A 21391-nucleotide genomic window follows, 5' to 3' on the forward strand; every position below is an offset into this window, starting at 1 on the left:
GTCACTGACCGCACCTAAAAAAACAAATACTCTATAAGGCTACAAATGTATTGTTGTAGCTACTTTTTATTATATCTTTCTATTCAGGCCTCTCCTATTCATATTCCAGTTTTTTATTCAAATCAATGCATGGTTGCTAGGGAAACTTGGAACCTAGCAAACAGATTGCAACAGGGGGACAAGGGGACTATGACATGTCAGTAGTGGTACATGCTTGCCTCCCCACCATTACGACCTAGGCAGGTACCTCTTCTTTCTTCCTCTAGTTCCAGCCCTGCTAAGAAGTAAGTGCCAGAGTGCTAAAAGAGTGCAACATTCCGAGTAAAGTGCAGCTCTTTGTTTACCATTCTCTGAGCTAAAGCTATGCACCTACAATGTAAGAGCTCAACCAACAGGACAAAACAGTTTCAAAGTTAACACATTTCATAGCCAGCCCTGAAAGTCTCCCATTCTCTACTAATCACTATGCTTCTACAAAGCATCGTCCTGCTTTTGTCCTGCATCCTGTTTCAAAAGCCCCACAGAGATTGGTGAAGAAAAGATCTGGAAGACACTGGAACATACATACAGATTGTTTGTATCCTTTTTATCTGTTGCAGATAGAAGCTACTGCTGAAAGATGGCATTGGACGCAACTTATATTCAGTTGGGGGACTTCTGACCAAGCTGGCCATACACGGGCTCATAAAAGTTGCTGACAGACCTAGTCGGCAGCTTATCTGGCCAAAAGTCGGGCAGGGTCTGTTCGTTGATGTGTTCCTGCAATCCGACTGCCCTTAATGGCTGCATTATGATCCTATCGTTGGGCCCTAGAGTGGGCAAAACAGGGAGAGATCCGCTCGTTTAGCAAAATCTCCAAACGAGCAGATCTTTACGTGTATGGGCACCTTTAGTCCATTACCCCATTACTCTCAGCCATTCCCTCTTTTGGATATCCCTGCCCTTATCAGGGCCACACCTGGAACTCTCGCACTCTCTCACAAGCATAATTGGGAGATATTTGCACAATGTTACTTTGTTACCAATATCTCAGATCATTTTTGGAGGCAAAAGTGTTATTTTCCATGAAAGAGAGCTGATTTTGTCATCTGATAAACTAAAGTGGACATCACTTAACACTTCTTTTTTTTAGCAGGGTTTACTCTGCTATTGAAATGGTAATTGCATTTTCTCTTCACCACAGCCGTGGGTGCCAGGGAAGTGCGAGTTGTAGTTCAAATCAGCAGCTGGATTGCTGAAAATAATTAGCCGAAAAGTATCCCCTGCAAGATAAACAGTTAAATGTGCAGACAGGCAGAATGTCCTCTTGGCAGCTGCTAAGGTGTGATATACTATTGTGCTGCCAGGTAGTGACATATCCCAGAAGCCAATAATTTTTCCAAATACTTCAGACACTTCCCAGATGCCTCTTTTTAGACCTTCAGACAAGGTACTACTTAATAATTGAGCTCTTCTGTGCGTGGGTTAAATACCTTGTCCTCTTTGCAAAAACCCTCAGTAGCAATAACCTAAGAAAACAATGTAGTAATAAAACACAAGACTTGGCTACGTCCCAGTAATAAGGCCACTATTACACACCAAAATAAATCCTGAATAGTCTGGCTCTGCTCCCATGTACATATATCATGGTGGGGTATGCTACCTTTATTACTTCAGCCAGAAGTTATTTGGTTAAGTTTTGTTTTTACCTGAAATATATGGATTTATTGATTTATTCAAGGGGTATGAAACAGGTGTTGCTGTGCAAATATTACTGATTGTGATTTCCAGCACACTGCAACAAATTAAAGTCAGAGTTATAAAACAACAACATCAAGGATAAATTCATAAAGCAACATACAATACTCACTCTGCATGCCACTGCCCACGCTATAAGTCCTACCTATGATCTGATATAAATTCTACCTGCTCTGACTCTTTATTTTTTTTATTATAATTATAGTTATTAAACACATTTTTGTACTATTGAACACATAAACACACTAAAAGAGCCATATTGTTAGTATAGTAAAATATTCACAATTGATGTCCAGGAGCTGGACACCCTGTGTCAAAATGGCTACCAATACAGCCCATAACAAATAAAGGTTAGTTTAATTGTTACTTAATTATTATGGAATTCTGAGAAATTCAAGACCACCTTTAATAATAAAGCAGGTACATGTGTTTCAACCAGCTTTATAGGTACGATTTGGTATTGCTTTTAAAATTTTAATAGTAAAATAAAATGTACAAGATAGAGTCGAGTGGTAATGTACCTTTAAGTAATCCCCCTGGATCCTTGAGGGTAGGGGTTCCTATAAAGTTGCAAATTGTGAATGTTGGGGCACATTCACTAATATCGAATATCGTGGGTTAATTAACCCTCGATATTCGACCATCCAAGTAAAATCCTTCGACTTCGAATATCAAAGTCGATGGATTTACCACAAATACTTTGATCGAACGATCAAAGGAAAAATCATTCGATCGAACTATTAAATCCTTTGAATCAAACGATTCAAAGGATTTTAATCCATTGATCGAAGGACTTTCAAATCAAAAAAAGCTTATAAAGCTTATGGGGAAGGTCCCCATAGGCTAACATTGATGCTCGGTAGGTTTAAAGTGGCAAAGTAGGTAGTCGAAGTTTTTTTTAAAGAGACAGTACTTCGACTATCAAATGGTCGAATAGTCGAACGATTGTTAGTTCGAATCATTTGAGTTGAAGGTCGTAGTAGCCTATTCGATGGTCGAAGTACCCAAAAAAATACTTCAGAATTCTACGTTTTTTTTACTTCGAATCCTTCACTCGAGCTTAGTAAATGTGCCCCGTTGTGTCATTATCTGAGGAAGAAATTGGACATTGGGCAAATGTGTCAGTAGTTGTTTATTGCATTGAGCCAATGCTGACAGCTTTTCATGTATTGAAATAATGAAAATAAAAAAGGATTTCAATATGATCCTTGAGAGAACGTGTTGTAAATGAAGTCCTTTTTTGCAAGGGTTTACTTTTATTCCTTTTAGGGCACAGGGCTGCTGTTGAGGATCAATGCACATATCCTGACAACAGGTTTACTGGTAATTTTTTGCAGCTGCTGTTTCCACTTCCTGTGACTTGCAGTCCTATGCCATATTTGACAGACATCTGATTTTAACAGACCCAGAAAGGCTTCTTTTTCTTCTCCAGACAGTCAGTGATATGACAAGATCACAGACCAGCCTGTCTCCTATGCAGCCCACATTGTAGCTGAATGATATCCCATTATTATTTCAACATTGACAACAAGTCGCAAATACAGAAACTTCTTTTTTGTGCAATTAACTGCATAACATCTCAGCTGATGTTGACTTCATTCATTATATAATGCTTCTACACAGATAATCAATAAAAATTAATGGGGCATAAGACTGAAAGACATTTACAATTAAATAATTCGCTCAAATGTAAAAATGTGAGCTAGAAAAATAAAGATTTAAAACTTCCCCTTTTCAATGTATAGGGCAAATGATTAACGAGGGCCAATGTTAGGCCAATAGTTGTGCCTGGAGCTAAGACATACAATCATTTGATTATCTTGTGACTTCCAACATTCCTTATAAAGATTCAGGTTAAAGGCCACAGCAATCAGCAACACACCACTAGGCATATCCCCTACAGGCGTAATGTGACTTAGTGCAAGAAGGTAAAGATACATTTAAGGTCTCACATGAAAAGAAGTCAAACTGTGCCAAAATCACAGATAATGGAAGAACAGTATCAAATATACAGCCTGAACTATTTGGGTAAATAGTGCTACAGAGCAATGTGAAGCCTAAAGGTTTTTAAACCCTAAATTAATTAAATTCTAAATACAAAAACTAAGAAACAACTTTGCCAAAAAGGTGATTTTAAAGAGGCACCAGAGGTATTTTTAGGCGCTATGTAGGGAGCACAACCAAATGACTCTCTAACACTACCCTAAACCTAGTTTTCATACCCAAGACCTACTATAGTCTAGTTATAACTTATAGCCAGGACTGCAATAATGCAATATTGAAATATTTGCAAAAGAGAAGTTGGAGATTTATATAAACTGAGGCAATAGTAAATTAAGGGGCATATTTATCAAGGGTCGAATATCGAGATTATAAAAACTCCCATAAACTTCCATAAACTCGAAATTTGAAGAAAAAAAACGAACAATTGAAATTTATTTAAAAAATCTAATTTTTTAAATTGAGGTGAATAGGATCGACACGCATACTCGATTCAAAAATCGAATTTGATTCAACGTTTTTCCAAAAAGTACAAAGTTGCTACGTATCAGGTTGGGCCTCTATGGAGTCAATAAGTTCTTCCAATGTCTATAGAGTTTATGTTCATTATTTAATGTTAGCAACTTAAACACTACAGTTATTTAGTTGTTGTAAAACATCTGAATTGAATTGCATTGTAATTATTATTGGTTGATAAAAATAATGTCCATATTTTTAATTAAGTAAGATCCAGGAGCCTTAACAACAGAACAAGAAACGTGACAGCTTTGCTTTAGGGAAGACTAACACAGTCATTTACTGTACTCAAAAGGCTTCAGTAGCAATGTAATGGTCATGTGACCACAGTGCTCATTTGGCAGAGCTATAGAGGATCCATTTCCGAGCTTTACCATGACTACCTAAGGTGGGGTAAGGGGGCTTACTTAAGGTTTTCCATGACAGCTTGCATGCAACATATCATCCCTGATACTAAATCAACTGTGGGTTGAGCAGTAAACCTCCAAAAATTGCATATTTAAACATTATTCCCAAACATGGTTCAGCATATGAACTCTTTTGCATAGTGCATAATAATGGCAGCATGGACTCAAGGAAACCCTGGAATAATTAATTAGCGGTTACCTCCAGCGTCCCATTAAACTGTTGTGTGAGTCATAAATCTTAGTTTGCATGGTGTGCCTGGTGATTTGCACATGGGTTCATAAATGAGCTATCTGATATATCATAATTGCTTGTGTATGTTAGGCATTGCCATAGCAACAGAGATATTTATGAGTACATTTTCTACATGGCCCCAATGCTGAACCTCTTGTACCACCGCCATACTCTCAAAAAAAGTTTTTGTCTGTAAACCATTTTAAATCCTGCTGCTGGCAAGGTATAGGACATAGTAGAAATGAGTAGAGTTGGAGGAATAGGGGAAGATCAGTTGCATGGCTAAAAATGCAGCTTCCACCTCCAATAAAATGAACGATTTGATTTGTATCACATTAATGCTTTATAAAGCACAAACATAGAATAACAAGTTTTCATAGAAGTTTTAATAGAATTGTTTTGAAAGTTTTAATAGAATTTCAAATATATATATATATATATAAAAAAAACTATGGCATAAAATTCAGAATCAGTCCATACAAAATACTATTGTTTTTCATTGTTGTTGTTGAACATGGAATACTATTTACCCAACAATAAACTTTGTTACAATATACGGACAGAATAGGATATCTATTGCTTCATGTGAAACACATCCAGGGGGAAAAAATGAAGTGGGGTTAGTGAATGGTCTCTACTGCATTTGTGATGATTTGCAGCCGAATTCCCCTATGGGTAAGGCCTTCATTTAACAGCTGGATTTCGGTGCCTCCAGGTGTTTTCAGTTACTTACAGTCAATGTTATAAATTGTTTTTGTAGACTCTGATTGAGACTATCCATCTCGCCAATGGTAACCTGCAGTCCTCCAGATGTTCTCATGCCTAATCTATAATTTGTGACACTGCTTATAGCATATAGATGTAAATAATAAACAAGCACAAACTTTGCTTGAGTTCTAGTACAAAAGGCATTGCTGATATAAAATGTAGAACAACTAAAAATGCATTTGTTTTCTAATGCAAACATTTGTTCTGCTAACATTATTTCATATGATTTCCCAATAGTCTAACAGTTATTAAATCATGGATGTAAATCCCGAAGCACCTGGCAACCCCTTTACTACATGTGCTGCAAAGCATCAGAACAATCCTGTTAATGCAAAACAACAATACATACAACTCCGGCAACCGTACAGGCAGTAGAACATACAATGCTGTCACATCAACTCACATACATGTGCTTCGCATATGCAGACATCAGGTACACCCCCCTACCACATTACATTTTTCTCATCTCCTGCTGACATACACATCAGAACAATAGGTCTTGTAAAACTGTGATGTGCAACTGTTCTATTGTACAGGTATGGGATCTGTTATCCAGAATGCTCAGGACCTGGGGGTTTCCGGATAAGAGGTCTTTCCATAATTTGGATCTTCATGTCTTAAGTCTACTAAAAAATCATGTAAACATGATTTAGGCTGGGTTTGCTTCCAATAGGGATTAATTATATCTTAGTTTGCATCAAGTACAAAGTGCTATTTTATTATTACAGAGAAAAAGGAAATCATTTTAAACATTTTGGATTATTTGATTATAGTGGAGTCTATGACCTTTTCGTAATTCGGAGCTTTCTGGATAACAGGTTTCCGGATAACTGATCCCATACCTGTACCTCTCATTTGCCCATTACACTGACATCAGGCACATGGTTCTCATCAGGATATATACTATATACACTTGTATAGATTATCAGTCAGTTAATAAGCCACAATATGTTGTAATGGGTCTCCAAGGGGAAGGTCAGCAGTGTCACCAGACCCATTAAATAAGATGTACAAAATGGCAGGTGTGACATGGTGGAATTTTGATGGGAAATAAACTACAGTGTAGTGATGTGTGGACCAAACCGATACCCGCGGGACCCGTTGGTTTCCCCATGGGTCGGGCGGGTTCAGGCCGACCTCGCATGTTTCGTCGCGGGTGGTGGGAAGGTTAGGTTGAGCTTTTCTCCTGCTCTCCCCGCCCACCACCATCAAATGCCAGCTTCCGACTTCCGGATTCGTCTTTTATAGACGTTGCGCCCCGCCCCTTTTGTGACGTCATCGGCGGGGAGGGTCAGCGCGGGTAAAAGGAACCCGGATGTGCCGATGCGGGCCAAACGGAGGGCGGGTTAGGGTCGGGTGCACGTCTGGGAAGTCCCGACCTGCACATCAGTACTACATTGGGGTCCAGGTGCCATGGAAGATCCTTTTAGCCGGTCAGTCAAGAGCCTTAAAGGTAGGTTTCACCACTGCATAAAACTTTGCTTCCATCCCACTGCTTGCCCCCAACAACTTTTGAACTTCTGCAACTAGGGTGGAAAATTCTAGAGAGCCACAGACCGACTAACCTCCCCCCCCCCTCATTTTGATGACAGTGTTGGGGCCAAGTGGTGCCCTTGCCTGCCAGTCCAGCCCTGCCTAAAACTGTAAAACTGCCAACTACCAATGGGGGTGCATATACCCATACCTCCCAAAATTTTGGAAACAGAAAGAGGGACAAAAAGATTTGAAATTTTTGAACGCACCCATTTTTGTGACTACACTGTCTAACTTTCATGTCCATTTTATAAAATTTGGCAGGTTTTGAAACTTTCTGTGGTTTTTATGTGTTATTACAGTTTTGCTAATGAAGGTTAAATTGCTGCAAATAACAGTTTCCCCAAGAGACCTGCTTATCTTAATTTGTTACAATTGCTTCTTTGCTTATCTTAAATTGTTATCTATTGTTATCTTAATTGGTATCTATTCTGGGCTCTCTGCCAAAAGCCAATTAAGTTAGAAACCTTGTATCTATTTCTGGCTTTTCAGTGCAGGGGAGCAAAGAGAAAGTCGGGACATTTCAGTAACAAACCCAGGACTGCGGGTTGAGCTGTCAAAAACATATGTATACCCACCCCATCTCCTAACACAAAAGCATCAGGAAACATATATCTCAATTTCTTCTTACAAAAAAATTGAATGTCTAACTGATTTACAAAGCAATTATCTCTTCTTAATATACAGACACAACATCACTCACCTACTTTAATGAGAGAAAAAAAGAACCTCCTACAACTCTCTTTTATATACAAACATGATGGTAATTCCATCACACAAGCACAAACATTAGGACGCTTTAAGGGACATATTTATTATGCTATGTAAAAAACGGCGGAGTAATTTGCCACACATCGCCATGTAAAAAACGGCGGGAAAATTGTGTCTTTTTTTTATACAAAGGCCTGAAGCAGTGTAAAATAACGGCGGCAAATCAGGAATTCGCATGGGGTAAAATAAAACACACCTTGAAAAATTCGCCATTTATTTTACACATCTTTTTTCACAGTTTTTTCTGCAAATTGCCTTTTACACAACATAATAAATAGGCCCCTTAGCAATCACCTCACCTCCATTTAATGAACAGAAAATCACTTTCCAATGACCTCTTCTGAATACATTCTATTGCACAGAGGTGCATAATGGATAGGCACTCCAGGTAGCTGTGCCAGAGGCAGAAACATAGTACAAGCTGAATGTTTTCTATGTTTGCCATAGACACGCAGTGAACAAATATCCCATATACCCCCAAAAGCAGTGGAACACATATGTCTATAACATAGACTACATGGAAAGAAACCTCTTCCATTATGTTCATACCCATGCTAATAGTTTCCCCACACACACAGAAATAACAGAAGTTACACTTTTCTGACCTCACTGTTTGAACTATCCAAGCAATGCCCTATTTACAAAAACACACACTCCAGCAGTTTAAATTAAGTGAAAAAACTTCACTTCCTGCATTTTCTCGTGTGGCAGTGTTTAATGTTAATGTGGAATGTTCTCTCTATCCTCAGGGGAGATTCAGGAATGAAATTTAGAGCACCAGTATTCCCACACTGCGGGGGAACAGAAATAAAAACAGATGTTCTTAAATTATGGGGCCAGAAAGTCCTAAAACTCATATGTGTTAACCGGTTCAGAAAAGTTAGCCTTAGCACTCTGCTGCTTCTGGGATAAAACTTATAATGTGCCAAGAGAAAGGGGCTATCCTTATAAGGCACATATATTCTTATCAAACAGAATCCAGTATATTTTGAGAGTTAAATACCTACCCCCTCCCTTAACTCAATTCAAGTCTTGGTCCAGGCATCAAGAAAAAAATGATGCCTTGCTTCCTACACTGGACCATTCTAAAATGTGAGTATGGCAGATTGTATGATTTTGTTTTTCTAGCAAAGAGAATGCTGTACCATTCACACACCTACAGTACAGTAAGCGTATTCTGTATTTAGAAATGTATGTTATTTCAAACAGAATTAACTGGCCAAGGAAGATATTCTCTGGGCCTATCAGAAAAGGCATACAATCTAACCATTTTATGAGCCAGTAACACTAGAAAATATCTGGTATTCATTTACACATAGTTTTCTCTTAGTATGCATATTTGCAAATGTTATAACATTTTTACAATTGGTCAGTGTTTTTATTTAAAAACGGTTTTCTTTCTGTGGGACATCTAGACTAAAGTTATGGATACGCAATACCTAAATATTCATTGAGCACAACAGACTCTGGAATGCCAGATAGTAAAAACACCAGTAATTCTGCTGTAAAGAATTAATTTCTACATGTACAGGCTAGAGATCACGAGTAACAATTCAAATAAACAATTTAGAATTTTTGTTTTGTTGGTGTTACTGGTCCTAGTATGAAGCATAACTCAAAGCATCCTCCTCCTCCAGCTATCTGCTACTTCAAAGGTCAGCATCATTGTTTGTTAAACTTCCTGCTAGGTGCAGACAGGATAACTACAGGCCCATGAAGCTTCACAAGGTTTTACACTCACAGTTAGCAAAACAAATAATGGAGACACCAGCGAGAGTGCAAGCCCAGTTGGCCACTGATACAAATAAATTCCAGTGAGATGCACAAAAAGGTCTGACCTGAGTACCAATTCCAACCAAGTTACAAATCTAGTCTGACCAAATAGCGACTATCCCTGATGTTTCCCTGCTTATGAATACTTGGCCAAACCAGTTAAGTACAAGTCTGAACCTCTGTCTTCTCAACAAAGACACTTGATCAACGTAAGTCCTGTGCGAATGTGGTTGTTTCTCACACAGTCCATGAAGCCAGAATTGACAGCTCTTCAGTCAAAAAGGCAACTAGTTTGTCTAATTCATCTAGATTTACTAAAGCACCATCCAGGTAAGACAGCTGCACCACTTATGATTTTACTATTAGTAAAAACCAACTACTGGCTCACAGATTACCAGAAATGGTAATTGATGATGTATGTAGCTTATGCCATTTTAGTAAACCAGAGCATCATGCTATCTGGCACCACAGTTAACAAAATGTAGATAACGTTCCCCTTTGTCCATTAATAGTAATGTACACGGCCTATAGTGCCAGTTCCTGTGCCAAGTATATCAGGCTGCCCATTACGCCAGATCTCACGGATAATCCTTTCTCTTTCTTCCAACCTTTGGGCTCTCTCCAATTCTTCTGCCGATGTGAAAACATTCACTGTCAGAGTTCCATCGGCTGAAGACTGGTTGTTCAATGGTGCCACTGTTACAGGATTGAGGATGAAGGTTTCCTCATTGTCATCACTTTCTGGGTCCTCCTCATCTCCTACCACAGACAGAGGCTCCTTCACACAATCTTTAGGAGGTGACTTTTTTGGTTTGGGAGGAATGCTTGGGGTCCGAGGCTTACAGGAGATTCGGATAACAAGCAGACAAAGCGTTATAATCAGCCCAAAGCAGACGCCAAGGACAAAGTAGAGGCCAAAAGATGCAGGGTTAGCTGCAAGAAAAGACATCACTTTAGACAAAAAGCACTTTCTTTAATATAACTATTTAAAAGAAGTTGGTCCACTCTTTGCTGCTAAAACAGTATTTACCTTCTACAAATCTAGGAAGGGTTTCCTCTAGGTATGATGTTCCCAAACTTTGGAGTTGACCTCTCTTGTGGGAGGAGTGGTTGGAGAAGTGGCAGGTGGGTTCCTCCCAGTTAGGGTAAGAACTGGGGAGAATAGGAATTTGCTTTCCTAGATACTGAACAAAGCCAGCTTGAAGGCTAATTAAGCTAAGGGGGACCTGACTAAAGGTTAGGCCTTCAAGGAAGTCTTAGCCAAAGGTTGGGGTTTGAACTGAAAACGAACGCACTAGATGTTGGGACACAGTTAATAGAATTTGCTTCAATTCACATGTAAAAAGTTGGGCACTGATATTGGGTGATAACTTAGCTTGCACTAAGCTTTCCCATTCTTCCCACATGTGTACAATTGTGTGGAAATAATGGCTGTGCAGAACATTAAGGGAGTTCTTTACTAATATCTGAATTTAACTCATATTTATTTTAAAAAACCACAACCAAACTCCCATGCCCAAGTTTTGCTTATTTATTATTTAAAAAATTTGATTTAATTGGCTCACAGAAAAACTCAAATTGCTCTAATTTTTCTAGTTTTTGCCCAAAAACCAAAAAAAATTTAATTTTCGGGGCTAAACCACCAGCGCAGACCACGAAAATGTCTAATTGATATAGGTGCCTCTCCCAATGACTTATACAGGACCTCGACAGGTCTGAGATGGCGGATTTTCAGATTCTGCCTTTTTGCAGCATTGGAGTATAATAAATCTAAAAAAATTCGAGTTTTCTTGTGAAAATAACTCGAGTTTTTGGAGATTTTAACATTCGGATTTTAATAAATGACCCCTTAAACATCTTACACTTCCATCTCTACAAATCAATTCTGCATGTATCTTACTTTGTGCATGGGGACATTTTATTGCTGAAACATGAAAGCGCCTTTTCCAAACTATTGCCACATAGTCTGTCTGTGTGACGTATGAGAGGACGGGTCTGTTACAATTCCACCATGACTATATTCAATGTCACACATTTTCAGGCATTAACTGAACTGTTAACAGGTTATTTTTTTAACGTAACATACTATAAATCTCATTCTAAATAATTCCATACCTCGAATGTGAGCATATGCTGCAATGCTATTGCTTAGGATTTCCATCTCTCTTTTGTAAGTATCCATTGTCTCCGAAGGGAATTCTTGAAGAGAAGAAGAAGAAAAACAGATGTAGGATATCAGCTCAACATATAAAGAGAAATATATATGTAGTTCTTTAAAAAATATATATTGCAATGTATTGTATTAAAAGAAAAATCTCAAGGCACAAACAGTTTAGAAATGTATTTTCTGCATCTCTATAAGTTTCATTGTTGAGCCTGCTCTTTGGGCACCACAACACAGTCCAACATGAAGTCTTGAAAAATGATAGCCACTATATAAGTCTTAGAAATGTTTCAAGTATAATATTTTGGGATTATGTTTTCCACTTCCTCTGGTAGGGTTGCCACCTGCAATTTAAAGGTTGTGGAAAGAAGTAATGATGAAGAGATTGTGTTAGGAGACGACTGGTAAATATCATATCTTTCTATATTTAAAAATGGAAACCAGAAACATTTAGGCAGCTACCCAATGTCTCTTATTAGTCCTGTACCTTTCGGGGGCTGTGATTTAGAACTGTTTCATTTATATTGGGGTGTATGAAATCCAAGTGTAATCTAGGCCAGTCCAACTTGAATAAAGGATTTGGTACACAACGCTATCTTCATATTTTCATTTAAATACAAAAAATTTGAGCTGCTATTCATGTCGTCAGAATAAATATCTATATTTAATATCTATACAGGATAAAAAGCTGTACTGGTGCTTTTAGAAAGTCAGTTCTATTAAGCTACAGCACCAGTAAGCTACTTCTTAAAAGGGGATTCATATTTATTTACCAATTCTCTAATATAAATGAAAATGAATAAAGAAAATGAAACATGGAATAAAATGAAAGTTTGGAAGATTAATGGGTTGCATCCCAGTTGCGTGCAGTAAGCTTTGTTACAGATGATCTCAACTGTTTAAATTTGATAAATTAGTTGATAAATGTCCCAGCAGCTGCAGCCCCAACTGATCATGTTCTATGAGATTTAAAAATATCACAGAGCAACTATGACAGTTTGCCACATTAGTCAGCATTTCTCTGATGCTTCTGAGAAATGAATCAACAAATAAATCAAATGTTGACACTTTATAATGTCTACTGGCTTACTAAATGTATATAAGGGGGAGAAAGTGAAAATCATTTTTAAAAACTACATTTTAGAAGAGCAGTAAAATATAGAAAGTAAAAGGCAAATCAAAAAAAGTAATTTTTTTGTGATGCAAAAATCTGAAAAAAAGTTTTAGGAAGGTACACTTCCCCTTTAATAATTTACTGCCTGAAATACCATTAAGGTGGATCTAGTTTCCCTTTTCATTCAATGGTCGATAATTTTACTAAGCTGTAACATGTACAGTAAAAAGGTATTGGGGTGGCAGTTAATTTGCTCTTTTTCCCAACTAATAACCTATTTAAAAAAGACATATTGGATTAATGAAACCCCCACCCCTAATTTTGTAGGCAATAATGTATACTATATGGTGCTGGTTTTACTTTTGGCTGTAAATTAATATTATCTTCAAAAATAGCCCTTTTATTTGAGCTCCCCATAGATGGTCTCTAGTCGCTGTCTGTGTTTCAAATAAGGGGTGGGCGTGTTCTAACAGTACCTGCCAGAAGCAGAGTAGGAGGGGGACAGCCAATCACAGCCCTGCAGTCACACAAGCAAAGACAGGCTGCAGTTCCCTATCAGGTCAGCCTAGCTGCTGATTGATCCTACAGTGCCGTCGGCTCCCCTGCACAGCCAGACTATTCAGCGGGTAGGAAGTGGAACTGATGGGTGGGACTAATGGGGTTTTTGGATACATTTTCAATAAAGTGACCAGAAACACAACTTTTTAAAGCAAATTTTAATTAAATTAATTCATTTCATAGATACAAATCTGTGATGTAGCATCATGGGACTACTACTCTTATTACCAAGTAAGAAGTATTTATGAAGCACCAATATACTCCCCAGCTCTGTACAATGGAAGGGTATATACATCAAACATACTAATACTGATCAATTGAGCTAACAACATTAAATAAAAATAAGTTGTCCCACAGAAAAGTTATGTTACAAAATATAAAATAAAAATCCTATGAAGTGGCAGGAAGGACATTGCAACATGGCTATATGATATATAAATGACTGCTCAGCAGGAAGATGGTTTGTTGGATAGGAGTGGTTCTGTGCTCTGCTGGGTAAAGTTATATCTAAAATGTATTTTTGTTACTGTCCAACATCCCTGCCAGTGACCCAGTTTCCGCAGACATGTCCGAAAATACATCCTCCATGTAACTTCCTTCCAGGACATTCACAGACACTCCCATAAACAAACACATCTGTGCAGTAAATATTCCCCTGAAGCCATGTTAGCAGTCTCAGTCAAATTAGCCATGTCTGATATCTGAGGATACAGTCTGGTATTGGAAATTGTTAGTGACGTAGAAAAGCACTATGTACAGAAACCTTTAGGGGCCATCAATTGGCAACACATATTTTCAGGATAACTGAATGAGTCAACAGGTCAGTAAATTGGAATTTGTACAATTTAACAGAACACAGAGATGACCAGGTTGCAAAGGTGCAATTACCCCAGAGGTTATTCTCCTCCTGTCATGTCAAGATGGAAGGTCAGACGGGCCACCAGTTAACCAGTGGACCATCAAGTACCCCAATTTAGCCTGCTGTACTCTATTCCCTTCTGGAAACTGGAGACTGCACCAAACACTTCTATATCCCCTGCACCATCACAGCATCCCTTGTTCCAAAAGGAATATATATTAATTTAGATTGTATGCACTACAGGGCAGGGACCTCCATTCTCTTGTGTCTTTGACATAATGAGCCTTTTTAAAGAGGCGGTTAACCTTTTAGTTAACTTTTAGTATGTTATAGAATGGCCACTTCTAAGCAACTTTTCAATTGGTCTTCATTATTTGTTTCTGAATTATTTGCCTTCTTTTGACTTTCCAGCTATAAAATTGGGGTCACTGACCACATCTATTGTTATTGCCAGGAGCATCCACAAATAGGGTCAAGGGAGGGCACTTGTTCCCCTTTGGAGTCTCTGACCTGAACTGAAGAGTTGTTTCAAGCCTGCTGAAGGCAGATACAATCTCAGTGTCTAAGTTCTGGTACAGATGAATGTCGATTGGACAGGCTAGAGGGATTCACCCAGCAGTCTAGCCAATCACTGTGCAGCTGTACCAGGAATTAATGAAGATGAGGAAGATGAGCTGATTCTGCAGGCAACAGGCTTGGAATAAGATAATAGCACTAAAGTTTATTATCAATAAAAGCCTGTGTGTTTTACTTAGTAGATCTATGTCTGGATTTGTGTCTCTGGACCTGACCCAGATCTTCTTGCGTGCTATCTATAGCATAACTCCCAACTGTCCAGTTTTTCACGGGACAGTCCTGATTTTGACAGCCCGGGTTTGTTACTAAAATGTACTGACTTTCTCTTTGATCTCCTGCACTGAACAGCCAAAAAAAGATGCAAAGTTTCTAACTTAATTGGCTTTTGGCAGAGAGCCCAGAATAGATACTTAGATACTTTTGTAACAATCGGAGATAAGCAGGTCTCTTGGGAGAACTTAGACTCGCCGTTTAAAGGGCAATACACCTTCATAAGCAAAAGCGTATTAGCACATAAAAACCACAGAAATGTGTTCAAACTTTCATAACCTACCAAATTTTGTAAAATAGACATGGTAATAAGGGGTGTGGCCATAATTTTTGTTCCTCTTTCATTTTCCAAAATGATGGGTGTTATGCTATAGAATTTTGTATTGTGTACTTGCTAGGCATTGTCACAATTTCTCTACCTGTGGAAATGTGCCTGTTACATCTGCTTTTGTTGAAGTGCCTTCATAAGCCTATATGTGTGTATAAGAGTGTGTTTGTGTACCCTGACTGAGCCAGCCCATGCACACTGCCAGCAGGATCTGCACTCTAATTATTCTCCCCTGTGATCTGAGCCAGCAGCATTAGAACTGGCACTGTATCTATCCAGCCATGGCTTCTAGGGACATTATTAATGGAGCTGGCACCACTGTTATTGGGACTGTTGTGTTTTCTTGGGTATTATAAAAGGGAATGGCATATTATTATTATTATTATTAATATCCCCTGTGTTCCGGGGAATTCTTTATTGAATTAGGACCATGTTTACATTGTATTCAAGCATCATCATTTAAAGTGTATTCTTTAAGAAAATGTAAATGCTTGATATTGCATTTTCTGCACCATTACATAGTTTACATTTGTACACATAGCCAAATGTATGTCTGCACTGTCCAACAACTTACTGGTGCTCTCTTTGCTGCAGCATTTACCCTATACTTTTCTAAGAATATTTTCAACGTTGACACATTGTTGGTGGAATTTGATTCCCTTCATACGTTGAAGGTTGGTCACTGTTTTTGGACTCAGGCCTGGCTCTCAGTTGGCATCCAATTTACAGATGTTAGTTGGGTTGAGACCAGGTCTGTGTGCAGGAAACAGGAATGAGCCTTCCCTGTTACAACAACAGTGGGAAGCACAGAATGGTGAAAAACAATTAATTATGCAGTGGCACCTGCGTCAGCAATGAATATTTAAGCTTAAATAGGCACTTTCAATAATTAGAAGGGGTCTCCTGTCAACATATTTTTGCCCATATATTGTGCCTATTGCCTTAAATTGATCTTGGGATGTCGGAGCTTCTGAAATGTTTTTGTGTGAGTAAAAACAGACAAGAAAAAATGAGAATATCGGAGAAATTATTTCTTCCTAAATATAGAGCTACAGCGAACTCTTGATAAATCAGCCCTTATATGTTGATGTAAATATAATATGTCCTCATTTTCACTATAGCTCAACCTCCCTGCTTCAAAGCTTATTTTGGCACACTACTTTTCCTGTGTTTTCCTACCTCTTCTCTCCCTCCCCCTAGTCTTTCACTTGCTAACCCTCTCTATATCATCTGTCCTGGACATCTTTTTTTTTCTCCTGTCATATCTTCAAGCTTAGCTTTCTTGCTGGTTATATAAACATCCCGCAAGTCTTAGAACACGCTCAGATTTACTATGGATATTGAAGAGATCAAGGGTGACATTCCAATAAGGTAGAATTGTTTCGTTTCGAGAGTCTGGTGCACAAACCTTGCCAAGTTTGCAAATGCTCACTTATGAACTCATTCAATTTTGTTTTGCTCAAGGGAAATATGACCATATTAATTTGAAATAATTATATTTAGTTTACAAACATGATTTGCTAATGTCTTTCTCATGAGTGTCTCTATTCAGATAGCATAACATGCATGCCTCCACTGAATAGTTCTTCACAACAATTGCAAATCACACATAGGTTTGATGCATTCCCCTCGCAATAAGGGCTTCTAAGGAGTAAAGCACAGAAGTAGCCTACGCACTGTTTTTAAGGGACAATATTAAGTGCAACACCAAAAGGGATCCTGGGGTCTGCAGTTCGGTTATAGTTGTAAGGTCACAGGCTAGATATCCTGCAGGAGACATCTGATAGTATGCCCCAGGAGTGAAGCCAATCCAACACAGAAGCAGGAAAAAACATGTGTGCTAAAACTTGTGCACTAATTTGTTTTCCAGGAGCAACATATTTATGTCCTGGGATGAGAGAAAGGAGATTCCAAATTCAAGAAAGACATTTATAGCTAGTATGTGGTAGAAAAGACAGATGCTTTAACTATGTCACAGAACCACACTCCTCATTGTGGTTTTGCCCAGGCACCCTTAAGATTCCATGTCTTGGAATCAGAGGTGCACACAGAAGTAGAGTTCACATTGAGAGGACACGTGTATGGGTTTGGGTGCGGGTCCTACAATGGCAACATTTTGCAGGTTATGGACAGGTTTTTGTTAATGTTTTACGTGTCGGTTGAGTTTTTCGCGACCCGCACATCGCTATTGGCCAGCTGTATCGCCCCTGACAGCAGTCCTCTTTTACAGCTGTGATACAGTGCAGAAAATGGCAGTTTTTTGTTCCACAGTCACTTTTAAAATCTCTAGTACTAGTAGAAGCATGTGTTTGGCTGTGCTCCATACGGCCACACACAATAATGTACTGTACTGCCACACAACACTCCTGGTTGTACACTGGCTTTAATAACAGGTTCTTTTCACCATGTGCCTTCAGGAACTCAGTGCACTTTGTTGCATGCAGCACTCTCAAGAAGTGTAAGTGCAGCCCATTAAAAGTCTTCTGTGAGTATCATTCCAACTGTGCCTGGATTGTTTAAGACAAACTTCTGCCCTTCTCAGATTCCAGTGTTAGCCAGGTGCATAGTAAGTGAAACCATAAGGCATATACAAGGAGAAACACTGCAGCACAGCACCAAATATCACCCTTTTAGCACTCTGACACCTTACCCAAACGGTAATTTACAACTGAAAGAATGCAACAAAACTATAGAGTTCTATTCCATGAAGCCAAATTTAAAATAAAATCATAATGATACATGGCAGGGATTTCCAACTGGTTGATTTGTGTTGGATTACATACAACACCCCTTACACATCTCATACAAGCATTAGGAAATGTGGCATCCTTTGATGATTTGACCTCCCGAGGGGAGCAACCACTTCAAAACTATTTGTGAATGAGTTGATCAGCTGATGAAATGGGTGTGAAGTGCTTCCTTGTGTGACAATAGTGTCTTTTCACCCCCTGCAGCTGTTTGGAAATCCTGGGTGGATGTATGCTGGGATGTATGCCCTGACAGCTGGGCGTCACCCTTTTCCTTTCCTGGCATAGTACAGCTGCTATCTGTCACGAACCAAGTGCTGGAAAACCATAACACTGCAATGACTGAGAGGGGACAAAAACAACCCCTACAGCCTCACACTTAGATGGGGTTTTTTTCAACCTAAATTACTATGTTAGAGAGAGAGAGAGAGAGAGAGAGAGAGAGAGAGAGAGAGAGAGAGAGAGAGAGAGAGAGAGAGAGAGAGAGTTTATAAACATACACAACTGTATAGAATTAAGATAATTCCATAGTTGATGAATCACTGTATCACTGCTGCAGTTCCAGAACCACTAAAATAGTGCTAGGTATGCTATGGGGATGTTTAATTGTATCGTGAACTACCATCTCAATGGTGTGAACTGCCAGCTTGATGAAAATGGAACCTATAACGCTTATTTGTTCTTGAATAGTAGTCAATGTAAAGGAGTCCCTATCTACTAGGTAATTGTTAGCTGCACCTATCCACTAAAAGATTTCATTATACTAAATGTGGCAGGTCACACTATCACTAACATACTTCATATGATTCACATTTCTTCTGGTTGCAATAAAGTTGAGGCTACAAAGTCACATGTTTAAGAATGGTTCGAGGTCCTTCAGAAAGGAATACATAACCATACATACATCCAAACACAAATATAACATTGTACCAATTGATTTGGATACTGGGATTAGACATGTGCACAACTTTTTCCGCCATTCAGAATACTTCTGTTTCTCATTCATCCTGTTGCCTTATGAATGACAGATACAGTGCCAGATTTGCTATATGTAATGTTGGTTCCAGTTGATTCCATTTCATGCACAGAAATAGTGTCAGCAAGACAAACTTCTAATCCCTGAACAAAAACTGGAAAAAATGCTTCTTTAAAATAAAGGTTTCTTCTCAATTTTATGTTTTTAATTAGAATATTGTAAAAAATTAGCTTACAGAACTATTGATATAGGTTTGTGTGCAGGATAGCTCCACCTCTCTATACATATGCAGTAGTAGTACTCACCCAGCGAAAGTGAACTGCAGGGTGTATCTGTGAAGTTATCACTGCAAAGCTGCAAATCCCATTTAGTTTTCCTCTGTACAGATCTTGCCTCTCTTCATGGTGGGCTATCTCTTTGTGTAGCAGTGTTTGCAGGGCAATGCAGCAGCCATGGACTCTTCCAGTCCGAGATGAGTGTGTAACAAGCAGTGTGTGTTCCAAGTGCTCTGAGCGCAACTCTGAGAGTACTGAAAGCACAGCCCTCCCTCTGCCTCTATCTCACCCCCCTCCTCTCCAGATGTATTTGGGCCATAAACTCCTGGCTGCAGGAACTGAGCTAGTAGAAGCCAGCTAACTGGGCTTTCCAAACCGCACAGCCGCCCCCTCCTCTCATTTACCTTTTCCCATCAACAGTGCCACACAAACATCCCAAATGAATGCCCCCCAACTTCCTAAGTACAACAGTATGCACAATAGCATCCATATTCACTCTTAACCAGTCTCACTTGTTTGTTAGTGATTGTTGCCTTGATACTCTACTAATATGCCATTAGTTGTGTCACAGACAGAGTGTACATAAGTGATTATGGGCATTCAAGAAGTACATTTTGCCAAGAGCACCAAACAAAAGAATGAATTCCACTGATTCCAATGAGGGATATACAACACCAATCAATGATAGGTGGTTTAGATGAAATGTGGAGATATAACATGCACACAAAGCTGTTCTGCTCAATTAAAAATGTATATTGTACCTGATATTTGTTGTATAGACAATAAGCTGTGTAACAAAACATTAAATTTATATAATTTTGTAAATATATGATCCCTGGATTGCTTCCAGTTACACCAAGGGTATTGTGCCATGTGGCCCTAAAATGACACTGTCTCATTTCACTTGTCAATTCAAGTTAAATCTTCTAATTGTGACGGACTGCATAAATAGTTCTTCAATTCTTTTTATTTGGACTGGGGGATGCTATCTAGGGAATCCATTGCATAATTTATTACTTTTGTATTTATGTTTTAATTGCACAGGTTATTGTTTCTTGACTATAATACGCTGCCAAGGAATGTCCACAAATCTGCTGCTAAATATTGTTTTGGCTAAATACTCCTTGTTTTTCACTGGAACATACACAGACAAGGAAATTGAGCACAAAATGTCTTATGGTTGCCAAACAAAACCCACATAACATGCATTCAAATCAATGCACCAGGGGTCCAAACTTTATCAAATCACAATTTATACAGTCTGCTCAAAGAACAGCAAAAGGTGGTTGGCTGTTCAAAAATGCAACAATATAAACCAATTACCTGCCTAGCATTTCTCTTCTCTACACAGTCCATCATGGGCCCCTCCATATGGTCAAGCAGGCTCCACAAGCTTGATTATATGATCACAGCCTGTTACCCCTGTGCTCTGGCACTTCCTTGTCCTGCCAATCCACAACAAAAGATATGACCCATCGCTACACTTTGCCAGGCGCAAATACACTACTACAGACTACACTAATTGACTAAAATGTGGAGTTTTGTCATGGGCAGCGAACGCTGGCGACTTTTCGGTAGCGTTACTTTGGCAATGCGAGCATTTGATAGTGAACATGCGCTAGCGTTCATTTCTGCCTAGTGAAACTTCACTAGGGATCTAGCGCTAAGGTCAATTTGCATAGGGTGGGAAATTTAAAGTTTTATGGACGTCTTTATGTTAAATGTTGGCATATACTTACAAATTACCCTTTTTAAAACACCTTAATAAAGACAATAGAGTTATTCT

At 38.8% G+C, this 21391-nt stretch overlaps 1 protein-coding gene across 1 annotated transcript; it reads right to left on the reverse strand.

Annotated features, from left to right (window-relative positions):
* Nucleotides 1–7884: 7884 nt before the first annotated feature.
* On the reverse strand, nt 7885–19907 carry eva1b.L (eva-1 homolog B L homeolog). Its single transcript, XM_018246730.2, has 3 exons — nt 19636–19907; nt 11854–11937; nt 7885–10671 (listed from the first exon to the last, which is right to left on the reverse strand). The coding sequence occupies exons 2-3, from the start codon at nt 11918–11920 to the stop codon at nt 10244–10246; spliced, it is 495 nt and encodes a 164-aa protein (XP_018102219.1). The 5' UTR covers nt 11921–11937; nt 19636–19907; the 3' UTR covers nt 7885–10243.
* Between the last annotated feature and the right edge of the window lie 1484 nt (nt 19908–21391).

This window comes from Xenopus laevis, chromosome 2L (genome assembly GCF_017654675.1).
Source record: "Xenopus laevis strain J_2021 chromosome 2L, Xenopus_laevis_v10.1, whole genome shotgun sequence".
Lineage (NCBI taxonomy): Eukaryota > Metazoa > Chordata > Amphibia > Anura > Pipidae > Xenopus > Xenopus laevis.

Excerpts from the sequence above, each read along its gene's own strand:
- eva1b.L (XM_018246730.2), bottom strand. The coding sequence starts at position 11,920 with ATGGATACTTACAAAAGAGAGATGGAAATCCTAAGCAATAGCATTGCA. Across the intron at positions 10,672-11,853 it reads AGCATATGCTCACATTCGAG|CTAACCCTGCATCTTTTGGC; the intron begins GTATGGAATTAT and ends CTTTTCTTGCAG.